Source organism: Ranitomeya imitator, chromosome 8 (genome assembly GCF_032444005.1).
Source record: "Ranitomeya imitator isolate aRanImi1 chromosome 8, aRanImi1.pri, whole genome shotgun sequence".
In the NCBI taxonomy this organism is placed as follows: Eukaryota; Metazoa; Chordata; class Amphibia; order Anura; family Dendrobatidae; genus Ranitomeya; species Ranitomeya imitator.
In genome coordinates, this window is record NC_091289.1 from 168,948,309 (window position 1) to 168,974,951 (window position 26,643).

The 26,643-nt window shown below is 42.7% G+C and overlaps 1 protein-coding gene across 1 annotated transcript in view; it reads right to left on the bottom strand.

Annotated features, from left to right (window-relative positions):
* PAPPA2 (pappalysin 2) overlaps positions 1-26,643 on the bottom strand; it is a 242,117-nt gene that overhangs the window by 174,036 nt on the left and 41,438 nt on the right. The window contains exon 3 of the mRNA XM_069737803.1: positions 1,368-2,424. Coding sequence (XP_069593904.1) covers positions 1,368-2,424 — 1,057 coding nt within the window. The remainder of the gene's footprint in view (positions 1-1,367; positions 2,425-26,643) is intronic.

The following is a 26,643-nucleotide window of genomic DNA, read 5'->3' on the forward strand; positions in this document are numbered from 1 at the left end:
AAACACTCAGCCCAAGTCTTCTTAAAGGGGTTGTCCATTACAGGACAAACCTTTCTTAAATACAATATTCATCAACATAAAAGAAAAATACTCGATACTCATCTCCTGTACCGGCACCGATCCAGCAATATCGTGCCAGGTCTCCCAATCCTCGTGTGACATTGTAATGCCTTGTGAGTCCAGCAGTCACTATTGCGCTGCTATGCTCTCGCTTCCATTGCACAGCAACCCATTAACGACTGCTGATCAACTGCAGATCTCACGTGGCATAACAATGTGAATCGGGCCGCAGGAGACCAGGTGCCAACATCGCTGGTAAGGTGCTGGTATGGGCGGTGAGTATAGGGTATTTTTAAATTACATTTGGGAATATAAAATTTGGGTGGTTGGGTAAAGAATAAATAAACCCGGACTCATGAGCTTGGCTCAAAAAATTGTCCTGTTAATATCAGGATTATACAGCCATTCTAACCTGGATTTTTAAATTAAGTACACTAGTTTCATCCGGCCTAAGGAATCTATATAGTATATGCAGTTTGTATTTGTGAAATCTGGTTACAAATCCGCTGTCAAGTCAGAAAGCTATAAACTAATACCTAAAACTAAATTGTATTTCAACCATTAAAAATTAATTATGAATATAGACAAATTCTTCAAATATCCGCAACCAGCAGGTCCAAATAGTGGATTGATGATGAGGACCCTGTTTGCACCCTTCCTAACAGAGGAGGTTTGCACCCTAACTTGTACGCGACATGGCGCCCCCGCTCACCGTCGGCTCACCCTGGATGCCATCTAGCAATCCCTAATTAGGTATTGAAACACAACCAGTCAGATATTAAATGTTCAATAAAGAGAAGGAGTTGTGCCGCGGTGATCAGAAAAGAACAGGAGGATGTGAAACAAAAAAATCAGTGAACAGAAGGAGGGTATGTCCTTATAAATGGTGGTCTGTGTTTTATGACAGCCAACAAAATTCTCCTTAGGAGCCCAAACAAACAATTCCAAAAAAAAAACTCAATTACAAACTAGAATAACAACCGGATACCCAGAACAATTCTTTATTTATGGAGATTATTGGGTAGGGGTAGGGAAAAAGCCTATGCTAGCTCACCCTCCACTCACCCTAATTGAGTGTCCCTACCTTGCCGCGGAGGTTGGCACCCTAAATTATTGTGCAAAATGGCTCCCCCACTCTCCGTTGGCTCCCCCTCACTTATCCTTCACAATGACCCTTTTAGTGTCAAGGGATAAATGACATCAGGCAGATAGGACATCCTGGTTGCAAATGTCTTTATCTTACATTTTTAGATCCTTAACAATATTTGGGAAAAAAATCTATGAGTATAAAACTATCAATTCCTTACCTTCCCCTTGCATCAGGATCAAAGCATGTCTTTGTACTATTTCCAGATTCTTTGTTTGGACAACAGTCTCCATCATCATAGTCATCCCTTGCTGTGTTGCATTCAAGGTGGCACACCCCATCACCCTTCTTACTGGAACTACAAGGCCTGAAGAAACCACAGTCTCCACCGTCATAGCCAGTAAGGGGGTGTTTACACTCAGGGTCACACTGATTATTGCCAACTCTGCCTGGTTCACATCCAGGCAATACTACTCGATTCCGTAAGCTGGAATTATGAATCTGTACTACATTGAGTTGCCAATGGATGCCATGCGGACTGTAAGCATTGGCCAAGATTTCATGCTGTCTCTCAATCTGTTCAGTGCTTACCAAAGGTCTGGAGCCATCATCTTCCAACACATTTACCACACGATAATGGACCACTTTTTCCCATTTTACTCCTGATCTGCTATACCCGTTAGTCACCTCTGGTAAATCACAAAATGTTCGACCACACAGAGGGAGTGAAATAGTGGAGATCATTTCATTTCCTGGCACAAGTCCTGGTATAACTTCTGGATAGGCTCCATCTTTATATAGACTCCATATATTACTAGACAGTATGGAATGACTTTGCATTAGTGGCAAAGTTTCAGAAGTTCTTCTCTGGGCTTCTGATCTCAGCTGATATTGAGTTCTAACCTCTGACCACAGGCGTAAGGAGAAAAGGTGTCCCCGATAGCAGTGACCCGTTTCTGAGTTGTCTCCTCCAAGCATAAGGGATCTACATAATGAAATAAAGTGACTATGGAGGGGACCCAAGAGACCTTTGGCCCTAGAAACCTCAGCTCCATCGATGTAGAGCAAAATTTGTTGTCCATCATAAATGGCAGCCAGATGAGTCCAGGTACCAGGCTTGTAGCGATGTGGAGACATCAAGACTGTAGCACTCTGAGAACGGTCAGTTCGGAGTGAGAAGTAGAAACGTGCATCTCTCTTTGCATCTACTACAGCTGGGCGAATCCCGACAGACCAGCCACGGTCGCTGGTCACGTGTGAGCAATTATCAAACATACCTGAAATAAAAGAAAGAACTGGTAAAAGAACTTACAAAGTCCAACTTTTGCTAATGAATCTTACTTTCAGACACTGAAACATATTCTAGTTTTTTCTAATTTGTTTTTAATCTAATTGTAGACTTGTAAATTCTGTACATGATTAACGAAACAATACAATATGATACTATACACTTTATTGATCCCGGGGAAATTCCGGTATTATGGGGGCAGTCAAGTTGCTTTTTCGTTATGTTAACAGCAGTTCAGAAATTTGTTTTAGGAGTAGCCACCACATGGACCAACAGGGAACTGTAGACTGGAAACGAATCATTGACTTCTGTGGGATAGTGTCGTGAGTTTGCTCCATTACCTGTGCAGAGGTCACAGTACAGGGAGGGCGAGGAAGTGAGCTGTGTCCACCACCCATTCTAACATAGTAACATAGTAACATAGTTAGTAAGGCCGAAAAAAGACATTTGTCCATCCAGTTCAGCCTATATTCCATCATAATAAGTACCCAGATCTACGTCCTTCTACAGAACCTAATAATTGTATGATACAATATTGTTCTGCTCCAGGAAGACATCCAGGCCTCTCTTGAACCCCTCGACTGAGGTCGCCATCACCACCTCCTCAGGCAAGCAATTCCAGATTCTCACTGCCCTAACAGTAAAGAATCCTCTTCTATGTTGGTGGAAAAACCTTCTCTCCTCCAGACGCAAAGAATGCCCCCTTGTGCCCGTCACCTTCCTTGGTATAAACAGATCCTCAGCGAGATATTTGTATTGTCCCCTTATATACTTATACATGGTTATTAGATCGCCCCTCAGTCGTCTTTTTTCTAGACTAAATAATCCTAATTTCGCTAATCTATCTGGGTATTGTAGTTCTCCCATCCCCTTTATTAATTTTGTTGCCCTCCTTTGTACTCTCTCTAGTTCCATTATATCCTTCCTGAGCACCGGTGCCCAAAACTGGACACAGTACTCCATGTGCGGTCTAACTAGGGATTTGTACAGAGGCAGTATAATGCTCTCATCATGTGTATCCAGACCTCTTTTAATGCACCCCATGATCCTGTTTGCCTTGGCAGCTGCTGCCTGGCACTGGCTGCTCCAGGTAAGTTTATCATTAACTAGGATCCCCAAGTCCTTCTCCCTGTCAGATTTACCCAGTGGTTTCCCGTTCAGTGTGTAATGGTGATATTGATTCCCTCTTCCCATGTGTATAACCTTACATTTATCATTGTTAAACCTCATCTGCCACCTTTCAGCCCAAGTTTCCAACTTATCCAGATCCATCTGTAGCAGAATACTATCTTCTCTTGTATTAACTGCTTTACATAGTTTTGTATCATCTGCAAATATCGATATTTTACTGTGTAAACCTTCTACCAGATCATTAATGAATATGTTGAAGAGAACAGGTCCCAATACTGACCCCTGCGGTACCCCACTGGTCACAGCGACCCAGTTAGAGACTATACCATTTATAACCACCCTCTGCTTTCTATCACTAAGCCAGTTACTAACCCATTTACACACATTTTCCCCCAGACCAAGCATTCTCATTTTGTGTACCAACCTCTTGTGCGGCACGGTATCAAACGCTTTGGAAAAATCGAGATATACCACGTCCAATGACTCACCGTGGTCCAGTCTATAGCTTACCTCTTCATAAAAACTGATTAGATTGGTTTGACAGGAGCGATTTCTCATAAACCCATGCTGATATGGAGTTAAACAGTTATTCTCATTGAGATAATCCAGAATAACATCCCTCAGAAACCCTTCAAATATTTTACCAACAATAGAGGTTAGACTTACTGGCCTATAATTTCCAGGTTCACTTTTAGAGCCCTTTTTGAATATTGGCACCACATTTGCTATGCGCCAGTCCTGCGGAACAGACCCTGTCGCTATAGAGTCACTAAAAATAAGAAATAATGGTTTATCTATTACATTACTTAGTTCTCTTAGTACTCGTGGGTGTATGCCATCCGGACCCGGAGATTTATCTATTTTAATCTTATTTAGCCGGTTTCGCACCTCTTCTTGGGTTAGATTGGTGACCCTTAATATAGGGTTTTCATTGTTTCTTGGGATTTCACCTAGCATTTCATTTTCCACCGTGAATACCGTGGAGAAGAAGGTGTTTAATATGTTAGCTTTTTCCTCGTCATCTACAACCATTCTTTCCTCACTATTTTTTAAGGGGCCTACATTTTCAGTTTTTATTCTTTTACTATTGATATAGTTGAAGAACAGTTTGGGATTAGTTTTACTCTCCTTAGCAATGTGCTTCTCTGTTTCCTTTTTGGCAGCTTTAATTAGTTTTTTAGATAAAGTATTTTTCTCCCTATAGTTTTTTAGAGCTTCAATGGTGCCATCCTGCTTTAGTAGTGCAAATGCTTTCTTTTTACTGTTAATTGCCTGTCTTACTTCTTTGTTTAGCCACATTGGGTTTTTCCTATTTCTAGTCCTTTTATTCCCACAAGGTATAAACCGCTTACACTGCCTATTTAGGATGTTCTTAAACATTTCCCATTTATTATCTGTATTCTCATTTCTGAGGATATTGTCCCAGTCTACCAGATTAAGGGCATCTCTAAGCTGTTCAAACTTTGCCTTCCTAAAGTTCAATGTTTTTGTGACTCCCTGACAAGTCCCCCTAGTGAAAGACAGGTGAAACTGCACAATATTGTGGTCGCTATTTCCTAAATGCCCAACCACCTGCAGATTTGTTATTCTGTCAGGTCTATTAGATAGTATTAGGTCTAAAAGTGCTGCTCCTCTGGTTGGATTCTGCACCAATTGTGAAAGATAATTTTTCTTGGTTATTAGCAGAAACCTGTTGCCTTTATGGGTTTCACAGGTTTCTGTTTCCCAGTTAATATCCGGGTAGTTAAAGTCCCCCATAACCAGGACCTCATTATGGGTTGCAGCTTCATCTATCTGCTTTAGAAGTAGACTTTCCATTCTGAATAATTAATCTGTTTTATTTCCCTCTAAGGCCGGAGTCACACATGCGAGAAACACGTCCGTGTCTCGCATGTGAAAACCAAGCTCTGGCGCCGGCACTTGGGAGCGGAGCGTGCGGCCGCATAGCAATACATGGAGCCGCACGCTCCGCTCCCAAGTGCCAGCGCCAGAGCTTGGTTTTCACATGCAAGACACGGATGTGTTTCCCGCATGTGTGACTCCGGCCTAACACTAAGAACAGAAAGTATATTATGGAGGCTCAGTATTTTAGTGTAAGAACTGCAAGATTAATATTTAGACCTTACATATTTAAATGAAAAATTAGAATAACATTACAAACATTTTATTAAAATAATGCATTTAACATAAAAATGAGATGCAAACTGAAGAACGTTTTCTGACAATATATTTCCCTTAAGCTATAAATCCATTTCTGTCATGATAAAGCCGAAATCACCTTCACCCATAACCAGTCTGAGATGGCAGGGTAATAAAACCAATTTGATTTTTGTCCCAAAGACTGCACAAAAAGATCTCTTTACTGTGAACTGCAATTATCATGAACTTGCAGGTAGTCTCCAGGATTCATAGTATCATTAGTTTCTCAAGGACCTAATCAACACATTGTAAAAAGTGCATTTCCAGATTAACACGAAAGAAAAAAGCTTTTTCAATTTGCTGATTTTGATAAACATTTTTTCTAGCAAGTCAAAGCAGCATGACAATTGACTTTTTCAAAAGCGATTTCTCTATTCTACACCACCTCTCCTTTATAATTAAGGCTGAAGCACAAGTTCTCACCACCTTAGGATAGACAGACAAGTGCAACTCGCAAATTAAGTGGGGGAAAAAACGAGATAAACAGAGATGGTTTACTATTAAAGGTAAGATCCTCAAGAGTCATCTGTAACATTTATCTGCTCGTAGAGGTTGATAAAATCTAGGAACTGTTGAAACTCAATTGTGACCTCAGTGTGAGATATACAGCTCCGAGAGAGCACTGCAAAGTGTTCAGTTTGTCTGATTTTTCTCTTTATAGGTATATTTTTCAGCAAAATGTAAATTGTTCTTTTAGTCTATAAACTTCTCACAACATGTCTCCGAATTTCCAAGCAATAAATTTTGCATTCTGTTTTTGAAAAGGAGAAATGGTCAAAATAAAAAAAACCCGGTGCTTTCAGACCTCAAATAATGCAAAGAAAACAAGTTCATAATCATTTAGAAACAACAATACTGATGTTTTAACTCAAGAAGAGCTCAGAAATCAATATTTTGTGGAATAACCATGATTTTTAATAACAGCTTTCACGAGTCTTGGCATGCTTTCCACCAGTCTTTCACACTGCTTCTGGGGCTAAAATGTAAGCAGTTCTTCCTTGTTTGATGGCTCGTGACTATTCATCATCCTCTCGATTATATTCCAGAGGTTTTCAATGGGGTTCTGGTCTGGAGATTGGGCTGCCCATGGCAGGGATTTGATGTGGTGGTCTCTTAATTTTTGCCAGAGCAGTATCTAGAAAGCACATTTTCTTGTAAGTAATACTTCATAATCAATTCACACTGGCATCAATTTTATAAACTTAGCAAGCCTTACCATTACTCTACTGCAGTTGTTCCCTTAGCTATTTAGTTGTCGCTTGCAAAAATTGTCTTACTCGGATGGAATATGGCCCCTCGTCATGCCGCCTGCCTTTACTAACAATAGTTAGAAAATGGCTAGTGGTGCAGAGCTCACTGATACCAGCACGGTCCTTTAACCCTGCTGTTGTCTTCGGTCAAAAACGACCGACCTTGAACTTCAATATTCTTTAAAATATTCAAGATGCAGCTCTGAAACCCGTGGCCGACCGACCCATCCTCATTTAAGTCAATCAACCACAAGTTTCAGAACCGCATCTTGAACACCCCAAAAAATACCAAAGTTCAAAATCGGTCTCCCCAGACCGAAGACAACAGCAGGGTTAAAAGGAGCCACCAGTTTTACAAGTCCGTTCATGACATTTCTCCCCTCATCTTCTGTGGGTGATATTAAGTGGAAGCAACCGCAACTCAGAGACGAAGTGGGGAACATGTGATGTTACGGAGCGGGGTCACCGAATGGTGAGGAGCTCTGCGCACCCATATTCTGGGCTTCACAAGAGTTTCATCATGGCAGGCACGGTGGCCTTTAGCAGGCCCCTGGTTGCCATGGCTGCCCAACAGCACTCCACATTCATATTGAGGCCAATGGAAGAAGGGATACAGACAGAAGAGGTCCCATGTGCAAGAACAGTATTTGGACCCTTTGCATTCATTTCAATAACTCTTTAATGTGTCTGTAATAGAAACTGCTTGCAGTTTTGGTGATGAAGGTGAGCCTCCTTACCTCTTGGTTCCCTGTACAGCTGCACAGGTTCCACCATCTATATGTCCACCCCTGAATAGAGACATGGAGCAGCGTGGCCCACAAACCAGTGATTGACAGTGGCATTTAAGGAGTTAACAGCTTCTGTTACAGTGTAATGTTGGCTATGCAACAGAGCTGGCTTATACCGGGTATGCTAAGGGGTCGCCTCCTGAGCCCACTCCGTACATGAGGAGCTGACATTGAACATACCAGTCTGTCCAATGTTGGAAAGCAGTTAAGCCCAGTTACCTATCATTATAGATGACCCGAATAAGTTTGTAAAATCAAGTTTGTATAAATTAAATAGTCGCAACAAATAAAGCAAACTGTAATATATCTTATTAGAGAAACGTGCTTTTTCCCTCTCAAAAAAGAGCAACTTTTCTTCTTCCTTCCTACTTCTTAAGGTCATCTTTTTTTCCTTTAAAAAAATAAGTTTAGAGATCAATTTACAGCTCCCTATTGAAGTCAATGGAGAAAGGAGGAGGAAGAAAAGGGAAAAACAAAGGGAGAGGACAAGTAGGGATATTGGGAGGTTACTTCTTAATTTGTCCTAAAGCTGGATTCACAGCTACACTGTCCATCGCTGCTGTATAACGTCCTTCATGCTACTGCTGCTTCTGAACGTGTTACATAGAGAAAAGAAAGCAGGAATCCCTAATATCCTTGTGTGCAATGTAAATATCATAGCAGCTAGTCTCCTGCCACTAGCACAGAGAGAAGTGGGTATTAGAAATAGAGCATGCGGATGGTGAAACTAGTGAAAAATATAGGATACAAGTCGTAAAACGGTCATAAATAGTGTTATTCCTCATATACACACAGACAAAATCTTATTCTGAAAATTCACCTTAAGTGACTGGTACTCTGAATAAACCCAAGACTTATTCAGACCAGTATTCTGCCTAGTATTCAGACATCCACTTACCTAATGCTTGTGAAATACAAGACTTTTACATTTCAATTTATTTTAAAAAAAACCTGTCCCCATGTTGGGTGGTTTCTCCACCAAATTTCTGTACTAGAATATTGTGTTAATAAATGATTGTAAATGTGTCTTCTATGGGATACAGGACTTTTTTCCCCTTAGCTTTGCAAATAGTTTCCATCTTGTCTAAGTTCTTCGTAATTATAGGAGATTATTTGCAATTTTTTTTTTTACAGAGAATCATGAAAAGCATCAGAGTTCTTGTGCTAATTTTTAAAGAAAATAAATCCTAAAACCCATCATCGCAGAGAAATTCTCGAAACTAATTAAGCTAATTTGAGCACGAAAGGAACATCACCTTTCCATTAATTACTTATTTTTCCTCTTAAATTCAGTACAAACTATTCCCACTGACTCTTTAATGAACGAGGTGCTGCAAAATGAAAGAAGATGGACAGCAAACAAAACATTTCATTAGCTATATTAGCAACAAGTTTAACTTTTTGGTGTATCCAGACTTTATAGAAATGTTCTTAATCTTAATCTTAGACCTGTGTCTAGTTGGCCATCAGGAGGATTCTGCTGTGGGCACAGACTGTGAGACACAACAATGGATATTTTTGACTTGTTAAAGACAACTATGTCATGTCTAGAGATAACTTTTGCCATTTGTTACTAAGGTCTTTTTCTTATAGGTTGAATCACAAAGAACATGTTTGACCTTAAGGTACCTTTACACTAAACGACTTACCAACGATCACGACCAGCGTTACGACCTGGCCGTGATCGTTGGTAAGTCATTGTGTGGTCGCTGGGGAGCTGTCACACAGTGACACAGTGGACGCCGGGGGACGTGACAGACATCAGAATGTGAGTATGTACTGTTTTTGTTTTTTTTAACTTTTACAATGGTAACCAGGGTAAATATCGGGTTACTAAGCGCAGCCCTGCGCTTAGTAACCCGATGTTTACCCTGGTTACAAGTGAACACATCGCTGGATCGGCGTAACACACGCCGATCCAGCGATGACAGCGGGAGATCAGCGACCAAAAAATGGTCCTGATCATTCCCCAACGACCAACGATCTCCCAGCAGGGGCCTGATCGTTGGTCGCTGTCACACATAACGAGATCGTTAGCGGGAACGTTGCTACATCACCAAAAGCGTGACGTTGCAACGATATCGTTAACGATATCGTTATGTGTGACGGTACCTTTACTGATGACATGTCCTGTGTGTGCAATGATAAAGTGGATTTTGCAACTGTAAGAAGATGTTCTTCAAAGATAAAGAGTGGCCCTCAGAATAATTTTAAGAATGGACCATTGACTCTAATAATGACCTAATGCCTTTATAAATGGAAGATAGTTCGATAATAAAGCATTTTAATAAAGAACACTTCAACTCACCACCATTGCCTAACCAACCCATAGGCAGAATATATGTTGTAATCATAGTTGAGCTTTGAAGACCACGAAACCTAGAATTGGCAAAGTCTAACTCTAAAAAGTAGGAATTCACTGGCAAGTTCTTCAACATCAGTATACCTAGGTGACCATGGAACATCCTATAGTATACGGTATGTTTCCTTGGTAAAGAAACACCACTTTTCCACATTCACCCAACTCAACACAATTACAAAGGAGAAGGACTTCTCTTTGATAAAGTCCATAATCAAGGAATGCCTTCCTAAATGTAAATCCTTAGGGTTTATCACAAGATGCAACCACTGGGAACAATTAACCTTCGTCCGGCTGAGTAGGTACAATTGTAACTATTCCGTTTTAAAATTGCAATAACTTTTTTTTTTCGAAAAGCCGTAGAGGGCTGAAATTTTGTGACATCTCTGCAGTTTTGGTCCAGAATATATTGGCCAAATTTCAATAAAATATATATGAAGGTACAGTTGTACCTCTGCAGCCTGTTAACGTTGTAAAATTATGCAGCCTGACGAAGGTTAAGAACAACAAGGCCAGATTAGGTTTCTCTAGAAAACATCTAGAAAAGACATCCGGTTCTGTAACGATATTCTATGGAAAGATGAAACCAAGATGAACTTTTACCAGAATTATAAGAAGGAGTTAAAAGAAAGGAAGCAGAGGCTCATAATTCGAAGCTTACAACATCCCCTGTCAAACATGGAGGAGGGAGTGTTATAGCATGGGTATGTATGGCTGCCAAAACAACTGGGTCACTGTCATTTCAACATAAATCAATGTTATAAATAAATACAAGAAGGTTTGAAGTATTTGATCAAATAAATATGCTTCTTTTTCCATTTATGAGCCTCTAGACCATTCCCTTGTTTCGTGAACTGATTATTCGCTATTAAAACAGCGAAAAGGTCTCTTGGTGAAATCAAAATGGACTACCAGCATAGTGAGTTGTCTGGTTACACCTCCTATTAAACTCTATGGAGATGGGAGAGGTAGGAGGAGTGAGGAACACTCAGCACTGCACAATACCAGGCAGACACAGACAGATCTGTTTGCTTTCAGCAAATGTATTTCACTTCAGTGCTGGATTCACAGCCTCATAGCTTAGTACTGCTGTACAATGTCTTCTGTGGAGATGAGCTACTGCTTCTATTTCCGTGCAATGGGGAAAGAAGAGCAGGAGTTCATCTTTCTCTGTGTACTGTATGTGGGAAAAATCATAGCAGCTACTTTCCACCAACTAGATCAGAGAGAACTGCAATTACCTGTAGAACCTGCAGATGGGAAAACTAGTGAAAAATGAAGATTTCAAGTAATATAATGATCACAAATAGCAATATTCCTCATATACACACATATGACAGCTTATTCTGAAAAGTTACCTAAAACCACAGATTCATATTAAAGGGAACCTGTCACCCCGTTTTTTTAGATTGAGCTATAAATACTGTTAAATAGGGCCTGCGCTGTGTGTTCCTATAGTGTATGTAGTGTACTCCGATTCCCCACCTATGCTGAGATATAACTTACCAAAGTCGCCGTTTGCATCTCGGCTTTGGGAAAATGGCCGCCGCGATCTCTAATGCGCACGCGCGGCATCCCGCGGCCATTTTCCTGAAGCCCCGTGCAGCAGAGCACTCGATCTGCGCACGCGCGGCCCCAGGAAGATGGCCGCCCCCACCGATGCAAGGGATTACAGCGCAGATCGCGCGCTGCTTGTTCACCACTACGCCACTACGCCACCAACGTAAAGCTGAGGAAGAACCAGCGATGTCACCACGCCCTCCCGACCTGACCAGCCTGATTGACAGGCGAAAACGGCGACTTTGGTAAGTTATATCTCAGCATAGGTGGGGAATCGGGGTACACTACATACACTATAGGAACACACAGCGCAGGCCCTATTTAACAGTATTTATAGCTCAATCTCAAAAAACGGGGTGACAGGTTCCCTTTAACATAACATAACACCCTGCAGAGAATGTGCCCAGCCTAGAGGTGCAGCCTAAATCAATGCCTCTCTTAATTCATGTCAACAAAAGTTACAGAAACACCTGAGTATCTAAGGGGAGCACCAAGCTGGTATATAAAGACTTATAGGTCATGCAATGCTCCTCTGAGAATTTAAATATTCAAATAGCCTCTTCATAAGGAAGATAACTTGATGTCTGGTGCCACCTATTGGATGCAACAATCCTAGAAGTCAATATCAACCCTTTAAAGAGCATTACCACATGACTTAGGATAGAAAGCCAATTGAGCTCATCCCACCTTCCCTCGACCTGTGGATGATGGCCTAAAGGACAGATGTGGGTATAAAAAGGGACCTTTATCCTTCTGCAGAGAGACTCTACAGAACAGCAGCCAGGACATCATGGCTCCAAACGGAGAGATACAGTTTTGAGATACTCTACAGGATGTCAGCTTAAGGGATCACGGCCCCATCTGGAGGAATACAGATCTGATCCATTGACCATCACTGGGCCCATAGAGACGTTCGGAGAAGCCAGATTGGGGCAATCTGCTCACTTGGCCCTATGGAAATGTTCAGTCAGGTTTGACCAGGTGAAGCCAGGTTGGGACCATCCGGTCACCTGGCCACATACCTCAATGGACTTTCAGTTTCCTAAGCTTGTCGATATCTCTTCCCTGTGGCTGCCCGCCAGAGGCGGGGTGCCAGTGGTGGGGGCAGCTGGCCCTGGAAACCTCGAAGTCGCAGCTGCTCTAATCCCGACATACCAGAGGAATGGTGAGACTCTGTTATTTGCACCATCTTGTGTATTTGCTCGGATTGTACTATATTTTATTGTTGGTGGTTCAATAAAATATTGCCAGACTGTTTTACCTCATCCTGTGTTTTCTGAGTAGTATTCTTCCCATGGGGAAAGAGAGCGGGCGATCAGTGGGAAGAGCACTGGTCCAAACGGTCTAATGACAGCCGGGCCAGCAGATGAGAGCACCAAATAACCCTCGTGTTTCCGCACCCCTCCTCAGTGCAAATCAGGAGGTCTAATTTGGCTATCTTCAGAAGAGTCCATTTGTATATTTAAATAACCAAAGGAACATTACATGGCCTATAAGTCTCCTTACATTGGGATGTCACTCTCCGCAAGGAGAAACGTTTCCTCTTAGATACCCAGTCAGGGGCCTCATACAGAGCCAAATCAGAACTCCTGCTTTGCAGTGAGGAAGGGCAACACTTCCACACACGTGTCTGCAAATGGAGTTTATCGTTTGATTTATTATCCTAAATGTCGTGGCAAGGCTCTTTAAAGTATCAGTATTGACTTTTAGGAATGCTATATCCAATAGTTGGCGCTAGTTGGCTCAAGTCCTTTTCCTTTTGAAGAGGCAACTTGCAGAAACATTTGCACATGTTTAATGGTCCCCTGTTTTTAACATGGGTATGGATGCTAGAGGTGGGACACACATCCATCAGACTATCTATCAAATATCTTAATCCATCCCATAAGGATATCCAGCTGTCCCTGAGGCAAAGATAAGTGCAAACATCATCCAGTCCTTTTTTATGGACCTAAAAGAAGTAATTAACTTTGGAACAAGAGTAACAAGTGGTCCACTTACAGGACTGGGGTCAGATACTCCGACTTACAGCTAGTTTATGAGAACTGTTGATAACAAAATGTATCTGTGAAGCAGAAAAGAACCCCCAGGCACCTGCAAATGTCATCAGCGCCGATATACAGATTAAACATTTGGGTCTTAGAATTTCTGCTGTGACAGCGGCCCAATTAATCCCTCATCCTAGCCGGCCTATTAATCTATTATGGATGATATGTACACTGCATAAAATGCTTGAGGTGCAACAATGTAAAATTCACAATTCAATGTAGTACAAACCACTAGAGAATTTATAGCATCTGCCATTTAGGAGACTGGAAAAGCTGGATGACAACATTGAGGTTGTTACAACCGCATTACCATAAAAAATCTAATTAGATAAATTATTAATTATTTATTATGCTTTACTTATATAGCGCCATCATATTCCTCAGCGCTTTACAGACATTATTGGCGCTGTCCCCATTGGAGTTCACAATCTAGGTTCCCTATCATTATGTTTTGGAGTGTGGAAGGAAACTGGAGAACTTGGAGGAAACCCACGCAAATAAGGGGAGAACATACAAACTCCTTACAGATGTTGTACTTGGTGGGATTGGAAACCAGGACCCCAGTGCTGCAAGGCTAATCATTGGGAAGGAAGGGTGGGAGAGAGGAAGGGAGGGAAGGAAGGAAGGGCGGGAAGGGAAGGAAGGGAAGGAAGAAAGGAAGGAAGGAAGGAAGGAAGGAAGGAAAGAAGGGAAGGAAGCAAAGGAAGGAAGGAAGGAAGCAAAGGAAGGAAGGAAGGAAGGAAGGGAAGGAAGGAAGCAAAGGAAGGAAGGAAGGAAGGAAGCAAAGGAAGGAAGGAAGGAAGGAAGGGAAGGAAGGAAGGGAAGAAATGAAGGGAAGGAAGGAAGGGAAAGAAGGAAGGAAAGGGAGGAAGGGAAGCAGGCAGGAAGGAATGATAAAAAAACAGATGGCAGTACCTGGTCCTATAGGCAAAAATAGATAAATTATTCCGTGCCTAAAGTAAAGTGAATGACATTGAGCCTTTCTAACTTTTTCAAAAAGATAGAAATATAGTAAGATAGATGGATGGATAGATAGATAGATAGATAGATAGATAGATAGATAGATGGCCCTTCCTTTGCAGACAGCAGTAGCCCCATGCCTTTACCTGCACGGATCACAACAGTGATATATTGGGGCAAACACTGATTTTTTTAGCATGTTTCTAAGTGAAAGGTACTTACTTACACATATGTACAAGTATTAGAAGCCACATAAAGGGAACCTGTCAGGTCTCCCATGACCTCCAACCCAGCAGCATTCACTTATTTTTGAGCAAATTTCCTAACCAGCCCTGTATAACGTTTTTCTGTAGAAATTAGGTTTTAAAAAAGCATTTATATTATCCCCATTTGCTATGCTAATTATGGCATTGACTAGTCGATGGGGCGTTAGTTGCCCCAAACTAGTCAGCCCCCTTTTTATGTTATCACGCCCTGTGGATGTGGTAACATAACTGGCATGCGCGGCGTCACCGCCACTCATGCACACCTGCCGCTCATTCTGGCAGTGTGACTGCGTCTCTGAAGCTGGGTGTACGATTCCCGGCTACAAAGGCGCATTATGCATGACCGGGAGCGCGCCTCTGTACCCGAGGAGTGTACACTCAGCTTCAGAGGCGTACTGTGCAGCCAAAATGTACGGCATACGTGCAGGGGCTGGCGATGACAAGAACGCCTGCAAATTATGTAACTGCCTACCTCTAAGTTAGACACATAGGGAAAAAAGTCCTGGATGACCCCTTTAAAGTAACTGAAAACTACTTTGGGAGTAAAGACACTTTGTTGATACAGTACTTAAAGTGTACAGGGCCAAATCGTACCTGCGTGTATCTGCTATAACATAACAATAACATAAATAACAGAATAACATAACAAGAACATAAATAACAGTATAAAATAAATAACATAAATAACAGAATAAAATAATTAACATAACATAAATAATGTTAAAAATAGTCTTACATATTGTGTTGTAAAGAAGCTACGATGTGACAACGTCCTTCTCCATCTGGTTCAACTCGCATCGTGCTTTCCATTAATCTGAGACAAACTGTTGATTTACTTGAAAAGCAGTTTTTGTGGTTGTCCAGCACGCCGCATCTGGCCACTATACAAATTATGTATTTACAGACCTGATTGAAAATCCTGAGCCCTAATACATATTAGCCACAAGTCACAGTCTGATCTGTAGCATCAGAAACCCTGACTGCACAGGAAAGATGACTGCAAAAAGCAGAGTACCAATACTGCCCCCTGGAGGTGCGCTTTTCAATAGCAGCATCACCTATTGATGAGCCTGGAATCACGTAGACAATGACAAATAATATTGCCTGTGTAATGAAAGTCACAATATGTCAAAATCTTCAAGAGCTTCCCCCAAATGTCCACTTCCACAGACCAGGAAACCCAAAGGACACGGCTGGCAGTTGCAGTAATGTGTGATATCTTAACAAGCCAGGGACTTGTGTCAATTTTCATGCATAATTAGAATTGGTGAAAAGGTCATAGCAAAGCAATAGATATTAGTGTCCCAGAATGGCGGCCGTGCTTCATTACTAGCGATATGAGCTTCCCTTTCATTAAAAAAAAAAAAAAGGGGAAAAAAAATCCAATTTCTGGAAATATTAATTTCGCAGAACGAAATGTTTAAAGCAATAATTCCCTCTAGTGGATAAAATTGGGTATTGCTATAAAAGTAAGGGTTAAAGTACTAAAACCGAGATAAAAAGGATATAAAAAAAGGTGTTATCTGAAATAAAATAATAAAAATTAATGTCAGGTAGTTTCTGGACTTGTTGAAAAATATAAAACTGTGTTCCTTCCCTGAAATAGCTGATAACAGGCAAAAGAATTCTTGCAAGAAACAGCAGAACAATTGTGGTTAGGATATGCTGAGCATTTTGTGTTCCTTTATTAAATGAATAGTTTACTATTAATACGTATATCTGGATGAATCGCAACTACTCGTGGCTGTAGGTCGCGGCTGGTAAGACATCTTTTACCCCTTGCAATGACAAAACACTATTTTATTCTGAAAGTGTCCGAATATTCTGATGGAAACAGAAACGTCTGCTAATTTCTGAAACTTGGACGCTTTCAGAAAAAAAAATTAGAACAATTAATAAAATGGAAACTGAACGAACAAAAGAGAAATATAAATCAAATCAATATTTGGTGCGACCAGACTTGCACACAGTTTTTGAAGGAACTCGGAAAGAAGGTTGTTAAAACATCTTGGAGAACCACAGATCTTCTGTGGATGTCGGCTTGCACACATACTTCATTCTACTCAGACCCAATGATGTTGAAATCATGGCTCTGTGGGGGCAATCTCATCACTTCCAAGATTTCATATTAACCTTTCCACCGAAAATAGCTCTTGTTTGGGGTCATTCTCCAGCTGCAGAATAAATTTGGAGCTAGATGTCTCCATGATGGTCTTACATGATGAACAAGTATCTCCCTGTATTTTTTTCAGCATCGAGGACAACATTAATCCTGACCAAATACCCAACTCCAGTTACTAAAAAATGCAACCTCAAACTTGTACAGCTGGGTCTCACTTGTTGCTGTTAGTCCTGAGCTGATGGCACTGCTGGACATCTTCTGATTTGAAAGGCAAGTTTTGCATGATGTTTCTTTCATCTGCTGCACTAAGTTTCCTTGGCCGACCACTGACGGTTCTTATAGGGAACCTGTCGCTTGATTAATAGTGCCCAAAGCATGGGTAGCATAAATCAGAGCTAGGTATCATTTTCTCTGAAAAGTCAGAGCATTTCAGAAAAATATAGTTAGTGTCATGATCCGTTCCGGAGTTTAGTCCTGTCTGCTCTTTCTCTGGGTGGATCATGTCAAGGGTTAACTTTGATCTGCCTCATTCTAGGCTCGGGTTTGCTATTTAGCTCCCAGGTATCCAGAGGGTGGTGTCAGCTATAGCTCTGTCTTTGGCGTGTGAACCTCACTCTGGAAGCACTTGGTTTGTCCTCCTGTGAACCCTGACTTGCCCTGTGTTTGTTATCTCCCCCTGCCTGCCCTTTCCCAGTGTGTCTTTGTTTGACTGTATATCTGCTTGACTTCCTGGTTCTGATCTCTTGGCTTGGCTTTTTGACTCCGTTGCAGTTTGTCCCTATTGTACCGTATTTTGCCCGTCCTGTTTACTGATCCCTTGCTACGTCCTGACTATCCATTCTGTCTAAATCCGTTTGTACTATTGTGCTGTCTTGTGCTCTAACTTGGCTTTCCTGACCTCGCTCTCGCCTATAGGTGGCGTCTGTTCAGTTGCTCTGTGTGTGCAGTCTGGCTTCCCTACCAAGCTCCCCCTGGTGGAGGTTGCGCTGTACTGCACTGCAGCTGCATGACAGTTAGAAGTTCTAGCCGAGGACCTTACACAGAGACAAGACCCAACCAGTTTTTTCCATCGCCGCTTCAGGTGATTGACATTTCTTTCAATATGGGAGTATGAATCAAGTGACAGGTTACCTTTAACATTGTCCATATCTTGGTGCTTCTTAATAAAGAACATGAACAGAACATCTTGAAACCCCAGTCTGTTTTGAAAGACCTTGCTGATGCATTATAACTGCCTTGTGTTTTGTTGCTTTGCTCAGTTTTCTCATGGTATGTGAGCTATGATATTGAACTATTTTCAGATTTGTAGCAGGGTTTTGCTGTTCCTCACTGTTAAGGCCCCATACAAAGCTGTTTCGGTTTTAGTTAATTACAGTGTTTCAACCTACATATAAAAATGATCTTTATCGCCTGTTTGTTATAATTGGTTACTCATAAACCTGACTATAATTCTAAAAGTGTACCTAAAAAAATTATGTTTTGAAGGAAAATGGTGGCCACCACCAATATTGATTTGATTTCCTTTTTATTTTGTTCATTCACTTTGCATTTTGCTAATTGATAAAAATGAACAAGTAACACTTCTATTTTTGCATTTTTCCATACATGACTAAAACTTTTTCACAGTAATGAAAGCCGATAAAATAAATGGTCATCTATGTAGCGTACATTATAGGCCCATTGGTATTATCAGAGCAGAAGTCACTCTCCGAGATTCTCCTTTTCGGCACACAGAGGAAAGGCCTCATTTTTATAAATAAATTTGGCACAGTTTATTTCTAAAGAGGAAACATTTCTTGGCAAAAAGACTTGGCCAGGATTAGAAAAATATGTCTGCTTTTCAAAAACAGTGCCACGCCTGTCTTCTGGTTGTGCTTGGTTTTGCAACGATGCCCTATTAAGAACTCATGGACAGTCCTGGTGCTGTTTTTGCAAGAAAGCAACATTTTTTTTCAATTCCGTAAAATCCCTTTCATTCAGAATTCCATATGAAAGGATTTAGAATATTTTTTCAAATTCAGACAACCACATTAATCATTTTAAAAGAAACCGGTCAGCTGATTCATGTAGCCCGCACCACAGGAAGCATGAACAGAGACCAACTCAGTTATTGCAGACCTCTATATAGTTTCAAAGTTGAAGAGGTATGTTCGGTTCAGATTGGCCGTTCCCCTAGACTGGCTGATTTCTCTTCATGTGTGTGGGTATAGAGAGAATCAGTCAAGAAGAGCCAGGTTAGAAGCCACGGGGGTCAAGATTTCCTGGCCGCCATTTGAAAGTATGTTTTCTCTGACATGTCATAGTGTTCTGTCTTCATACACGTTGATACGGTGTGTGATCCGACATACGGCATAAACCACTTCTGTCTCCCAAATAAGCAGACTGTTCTCTGTAGTCTAACTTGTTTATTGGTAAACATGAGCGCGGTAAAACGGATAATCTTAACCGGAATGGCAAGTAAGTGAGGTAGTTCAACACAGCAGATTAACACGTGTGTCCAGGGAAATACACAGAGAGAAAATGGAGTTTCCCCTTCCCATGATACCTTGGTGAATGCCAGAATGCAACACTCTAATAATTACTGAAAACACAGGTAGTAAATTTAACCACCACTGGGTGGTGCTATAGCACAGCAAAACCAAACTATGGTATTAAACCTTTTTAAAGCTAGATACGAAGCCCTGACCTTCGCTAGAATGGGCAGAACACTCCCCGCTTGGCATCAACCGATGCCACCCACAGGTTCTTTTGGCGAAAACAGTAAGACAAGTTCCGCAACTGGTCTGAGGAATAGTTTACTCTCCCCGGACTTGCCTACTTTGACCTCAACCTTACGCACTTTCCCATCTTTGCTTGGGAATATTTTAGTGATGAGGCCTAGTGGCCACTCATTACGGTGAGACTGGCTGTATTTCATGAGAACGACATCGCCGGTTTTGAGGTTTGGTTTGTCGGTCTGCCACTTCTTCCTGGGTTGTAAGGTGGAGAGGTACTGCTTCCTCCATCTGTCCCAGAAGGTATTGGAGAGACTTTGGACTTGTCTCCATTGTCGTCTGTAGAGGTCCTGGTTGCTAAATTCTCCAGGTGGAGCGCTGAGAACGCTGGCTTTCTGAGTAAGTAACATGGCAGGAGTGAGAATGGTCGGATCCTCAGAGTCACTAGAAAGTGAAGTCAATGGTCTAGCATTAATGATGGCCGAAACTTCTGCCAGGAATGTGGTTAAACTTTCATGTGTGAGTCTTGCGCTACCTGCTTGCAAGAAGATGGAGTCAAGGATTCTGCGTGCCATTCCTATCATCCTCTCCCAAGCACCTCCCATGTGAGAAGAGTGTGGAAGATTGAAAGTCCAGGTGCATCCCTGCTCATTCAAGTATCTTTCCACACTGGTGGTGTCTAGGTTAGAAGGAATTTGAAGTTCTTTCACTGCTCCTACAAAGTTGTTACCTCTATCGGAGCGTATGTGCTTCACGGGTCTGATTGCGTGGTCCGCAGGGTTGTGGTTTGTGGACACATAATGCCACTGTTTAGGGTCGGTGGATCTCCTGATCCTTAGCACCCGATTGCTGACATAGACATATAAACGACGAGTTTCATTGCAAATGTACCCCAACACTACCTTGCTGTCAGTGTAGAACTCGATTTCTTTGACCTCCAGGTCCATTTCTGTCTAAATAAGCTCAGCTAACTCTACTGCTAACACAGCTGCACAGAGTTCCAGTCTGGGTACTGTGTGTTCACGGAGTGGGGCCAATTTTGTCCGGCTCATAACAAGCCTCACGTGGCATTGTTCATTGATGTCAGTAGTTTTCAAATACGCCACTGCTGCAATTGCTTTGGTTGAGGCATCGCAGAAGATACAAAGCCTTTGCATCTTGATTTCTGTTGATGGCACAGAAGCATATGGTCGTGCAACGTAGAGACTTGACAGGGCTTCTAAAGAGTTCTTCCATCTTACCCACAAGTCTCTTTTCTCACTGGGAAGTGGATCATCCCAATCGGACGTCTCTTGGGTGAAGTCTCTCAACATCATTTTACCTTGGATAGTTACAGGAGTTACAAATCCCAGAGGATCGTACAAGCTGTTCACAACGGACAGGACGCCTCTACGCGTGAAAGGTTTCTCTTCTTCGCTGATCTGGAAGGTGAATGCATCCTTTTTCAAATCCCAAAGTAAACCCAGGCTCCGCTGCATAGCAAGGGAGTCCGTGCTTAAATCCAAGTCTTTTAAATCGGTTGAGTAATCTTGAGAGGGAAAGGCTGCCATTAGTTTTTGGCTGTTGGAAGCAATTTTGTGCAACCTCAAATTGGATGAAGCGAGCATTTCTTGCGCCCTTTTCAGGAGACTGACTGCCGACTCATCTGTGGGTGTGGATTTCAGACAGTCATCTACGTAGAAATCTTTTTCCACAAAAGATCTTACATCCGTTCCATACTTTGCTTCACCCTCTCTGGCTGAATGTCTAAGCCCATAGATAGCGACAGCAGGGGAAGAGCTGTTCCCGAAGATGTGTACCTTCATACGATATTCCACGATGTCCTTGTAGGGGTCATTATCGCGGTACCAGAAAAACCTCAAGTAGTTTCTGTGTTCTTCCTTAACAAGGAAGCAGTGAAACATCTGTTGTATGTCGGCCGTAAATGCTACTGCATCTTTGTGGAAACGAAGGAGTACTCCCAGAAGTCTGTTGTTGAGGTCTGGACAAGATAGAAAGACGTTGTTTAAAGAAACACCTTCGTATCTGGCACTTGAGTCAAATACCACTCTTATCTGACCAGGTTTCTTCGGATGATACACGCCGAAAATAGGTAAGTACCAACATTCCTCGGAATCTTGAAGTACAGGTGCAATTTCTGCATGGCCACTCTGGAATATTCTCTCCATGAAGGTAAAGAAGTGTTCTTTTGTCTCTGGTGACTTCTGCAGTTTGCGTGTAAGGGAGACAAATTGACTGTACACAAGTTCTCTGTTGTTGGGTAAGCGTTGCCTCTGTGGTTTGAATGGTAAAGGTGCGACCCAACTCTTTGATTCATCTCTTACTATCTCTCGCTCCATGATGTCCAAGAACAGTCTGTCCTCTATGGACGTTGCTACCTGGTTGTCTTCTCTTGTCCTGTGGAAAACTGTGCACCCTATATGATCTTGCTCACCGTCGCATGCATGGTCTTCACAGGAGGGATCAGCTAACGGACAAGATGGAGGGGTGTTGTGTGGCAATTCTTTAATCAGGAAACTGCTCTCGCATGGCTGGAAGAGAGACGGGCGTCCATTCTCGAGGGTATTGGTGAGCATGCTGTTGACTGATGTCGGCCTGTGTGCTCCACCCAAACAGACGTCTCCCACAATGACCCATCCTAGGTCAAGTCTCTGAGCATATGGGGCATTTTGTGGGCCGTTGATCTGTCCTCTAGCCTTGTGGACCCGTAGAATGTCTCTTCCGAGGAGTAAGATGATAGGGGCTCCTTGGTCAAGCTCCGGTATCAGGTGAGCTATACGTCTCAAGTGGGTGTGATGAGCTGCTACCTCCGGTGTAGGTATCTCAGACCTGTTGTCCGGAATTTGATTGCACTCTAGTATTGATGGTAAGGATAAGCAGGTTTGACCGTCCATAGACTCTACTTTGAATCCGGTCGCTTTTCTCCCCGCCGTCTCGACAGTGCCTGCACATGTCTTCAAGGAGTACGGAGAGCCGGGACCAGCAATGTTGAAGGTGTCGAAGAGAAAGGGCTTAGCTAGAGACCTGTTGCTCTGATCGTCCAATATTGCATATACCTTGATTGCCTTATCCCGTTGGCTCGCTGGGAATACTCTGACAAGACAGATCTTCGAGCAGGATCTCCCTGCTACAAATTCCTTGCAGATCTCTGTACACTGAGAAGTGACCACTGGGGTGTCAATGTCAGTGTCCGTCTGTTTTTCGGCAGACTCTTCTACTCGTGACGATACCCCTGAGGGTGGTCCAGGGTGTAAAGCCGTGTTGTGCTCCACACTACTGCATTCTGCGCATTTCGCACTGGTTTCACAGTTCTTGGCGGAGTGTGAGGTAGTCGCGCAGCATCTGAAGCATATCTTGTTTTCCTTTAGGAAGCTCTTACGGTCTTCTAGAGGCTTCTCCCTGAAGGCTCTACATTTTAGTAGAGGATGAGGTTTCTTGTGTAGGGGGCAGTGTTTGCTGAGATCCTGAGGTTTGTCCTCCTCTGGAGAGGACTTACTTGCCCTGTAAGGAAAACCTGTGGAGGTAACATTAGTTTTGTGTACTGCCACTGGTGTTTTACTGGGTTTTACACCGGAGGCAGTGGTACATGACATAGTGAAATCGAAACTGGGGTCATTTCTAACTTTAGCCTGCTGAACAACAAAGTCTACAAACACCCTGAAAGGAGGAAATGGCACCTTATGAGCCTGTTTGTAACGGGACCCGTGACTGACCCACTTTTCTTGTAAGTTGTAAGGGAGTTTTTGGACAATTGGGTTGACACCTGTGGCAGTGTCCAGGAATGCCAACCCTGGTAGGTCACCTTCTGCCTGAGCAGCATGCACCTCCATTAACAAGTCGCTCAGTTCTCTGAGCTTGTGATAACCCTTATTTGTTGGGGAAATCATCAATTCTTTTATACAAAGCATTTTCTATAGCTTCTATTGACCCATAACATTCTTCAAGTCTCTCCCACACCATGCGAAGTCCTGTGTGTGGGTACTTTATGTTAATGTTCCTGATTCTTTTGGCGTGTTCAGCTGACTCGCTCCCAAGCCACTTAACCAGTAGATCTAACTCTTCACTACTGGAAAGATGCAAGTCTCTGATGGCATTCTGGAAGGAGGCTCGCTATGCTCTGTAGCTTTCAGCTCGATCAGTGAACTTTACAAGTCCCTTGGTCACCAGCTCCCGGCGGGTAAAGAACCTTGCAAAGTTCATAGTGGCTGAGTCAGTGCCGGCATGAGCTGGTGTGCTGTTGTCATGCGGTGTGTGTGGTGCATCCTCATACCTGGTAGGAGCTTCTGGCTTAGGAAAGTCTGTATAAAACCGTTCTGAAGCGAAGGGTGTCCCTGTCAGTCTGGGAGGAGGCCGTACCTTCTGTTCTGTAAGACGGTAGTGGTGGTCGACGTCGTTTCGCAGTATACCTTCCTGCTTCCAGTACGGTGTTTAGAGGAAGGATCTCTGGTAATCTGTATAGGCTGGTTGGTGTAACGGATCAGAGTTGTTTTCTATTCCGGGATGTTGGTGGACATATTCTGAGACGCGTTGAGCAGGGTCCTGACGATCAAGGTCTGGTCCACGTACGTCGCTGTCACGCTCAGATTCGGGAAACTCCACGGCTTCTAAGAACTCAGCTTTGGCTATTGCGGCTGCTGCTTCTTTTTCAGCGGAAAGCCTTTCTAAGGTCGCTCACAGGCGTGCTGTATCTGCGTCTCTATCGGCTTGCAGGCGGGCTCTTTCTGCTTCTCGATCGGCTTGCAGGCGGGCTCTTTCTGCTTCTTGATCGGCTTGCAGGCGGGCTCTTTCTGCTTCTTGCTCTGCTTGTCTTAACTTTAACTGCATCTCTTGTGCAGCGAAGGAGGATCTTACCTTCGCCGCCTCAGCTTCTGCTCGGGCGAGGGTGACAGACCTTTTCGAGGAAGACTTGCTAGAGCGGCTTGTATGGGACCTCGTCCTGAGTGAGGATGCTCAACTTGCAGACATTGTGTGTCCGTTTGCAGGCTGTAGGACATCTCAGAGCGGGTACGAATGACTTCAGCGTAGACTGAGACGTGTAGTGCTTGGCGGGCAATATGGCGGCCGCTGCGGTATCTGCAGGCTGTGCGGTGTGGTACAAGCGGCTGTGTAAGTGGTCTTGTTATTGCTGGCGTCTAGCCTGGTTTGCTAGCCTCCGCTGGTATTTAGCTTCTGTTTTACTGCTTGCTGGTATCTAGCCTGCGTTTTACTGGCCTCCGCTGGTATCTAGAATCCGTTTTACTGCTTGCTGGTATCTAGCCTGCGTTTTACTGGCCTCCGCTGGTATCTAGAATCCGTTTTACTGTTCTGTCTTCATACACGTTGATACGGTGTGTGATCCGACATACGGCATAAACCACTTCTGTCTCCCAAATAAGCAGACTGTTCTCTGTAGTCTAACTTGTTTATTGGTAAACATGAGCGCGGTAAAACGGATAATCTTAACCGGAATGGCAAGTAAGTGAGGTAGTTCAACACAGCAGATTAACACGTGTGTCCAGGGAAATACACAGAGAGAAAATGGAGTTTCACCTTCCCATGATACCTTGGTGAATCCCAGAATGCAACACTCTAATAATTACTGAAAACACAGGTAGTAAATTTAACCACCACTGGGTGGTGCTATAACACAGCAAAACCAAACTATGGTATTAAACCTTTTTAAAGCTAGATACGAAGCCCTGATCTTCGCTAGAATGGGCAGAACACATAGTGTTTCAAAGTGAAGCATATATGGTTGCAATAGCGAAGCCGGTCTCTGACTCATGCTGCCTGTGGTTTGCATTAAAATAGTAGAGTTTTGTCCAGAATGAATGAGACAAAAAATTTTTAAATATATCACTCTGGATAAAGGTTACGGAATATAATTCACTTCTAATGCAGATGACCTGGTCATTATGCCACAACCATCTGAAGGTCATTGAGGCCATTCACCAAGGAAGTCACACAATATCCCATAAGAATATCTAAGAAAGTACAGGTCTTTCTGAATTTGGAGATTAAACTATCATAATAAATAAAAGCCTAGAACCAAATGACACTCAAGGAGAGAGCATCAAAAGTAGATTTGTAGAAAATGGAGCCATACTATTTCCATGGAGAACAAAGGATTGCTTTTAGTTATTGGGAGCAATCCGATTATTCAAATCTAGACATTCTTCTCTCAAGGATCTGAAACAAGACACAACTTTCCACTTTAGATCAGCTGGAGGTATGAGCTTAGACTCCCACCAATTGCTAAAACATTTGACTGAAGTTCACCGTTCCCACCCACAAGATCATTCACAATGAGGAGGACTGATGGACTTGTGTCGTCTTAGTTTTGGAATCTTAGCACTTGACCCTCCATAAAGGACTAATTATAATTCTCGTGAACTAGAAAGTTGAACTGTACGGGAATGCAGAGTCTAAGAGATCCCTTAGCTTTAACCATTAACCTCAGCAAGAAGATTTGGACCATGCTGCAAGAGCATCCACAGGTTATGGTCTGGTCCACAAAATAGTCAGTAGTTGGCAATCAGATGCAGTAAAAATGACAGGGCAGGAAAAAAAGCAGAAAGGGTATCCAGAAAAGGGTAGCAGAGACTGGACAGTAACAGAACCATTATCAGTGTACAGAAAAGTGGTCATGGGAAAGGAGTTACGAGTGGCCTTGAAAGGGTGAACAGTGTCCAGGAGTAGGACAGTGACAGAACTTGGAAACTCCAGGAGCAGACCTCAGACAGAACAAGAAGGTACCATGAATAATGATTAGGAAAATCCCTTGAAGAGAACTGAGAGGAACTAGGAGAAACTTATGGATGTTAACAGCCAG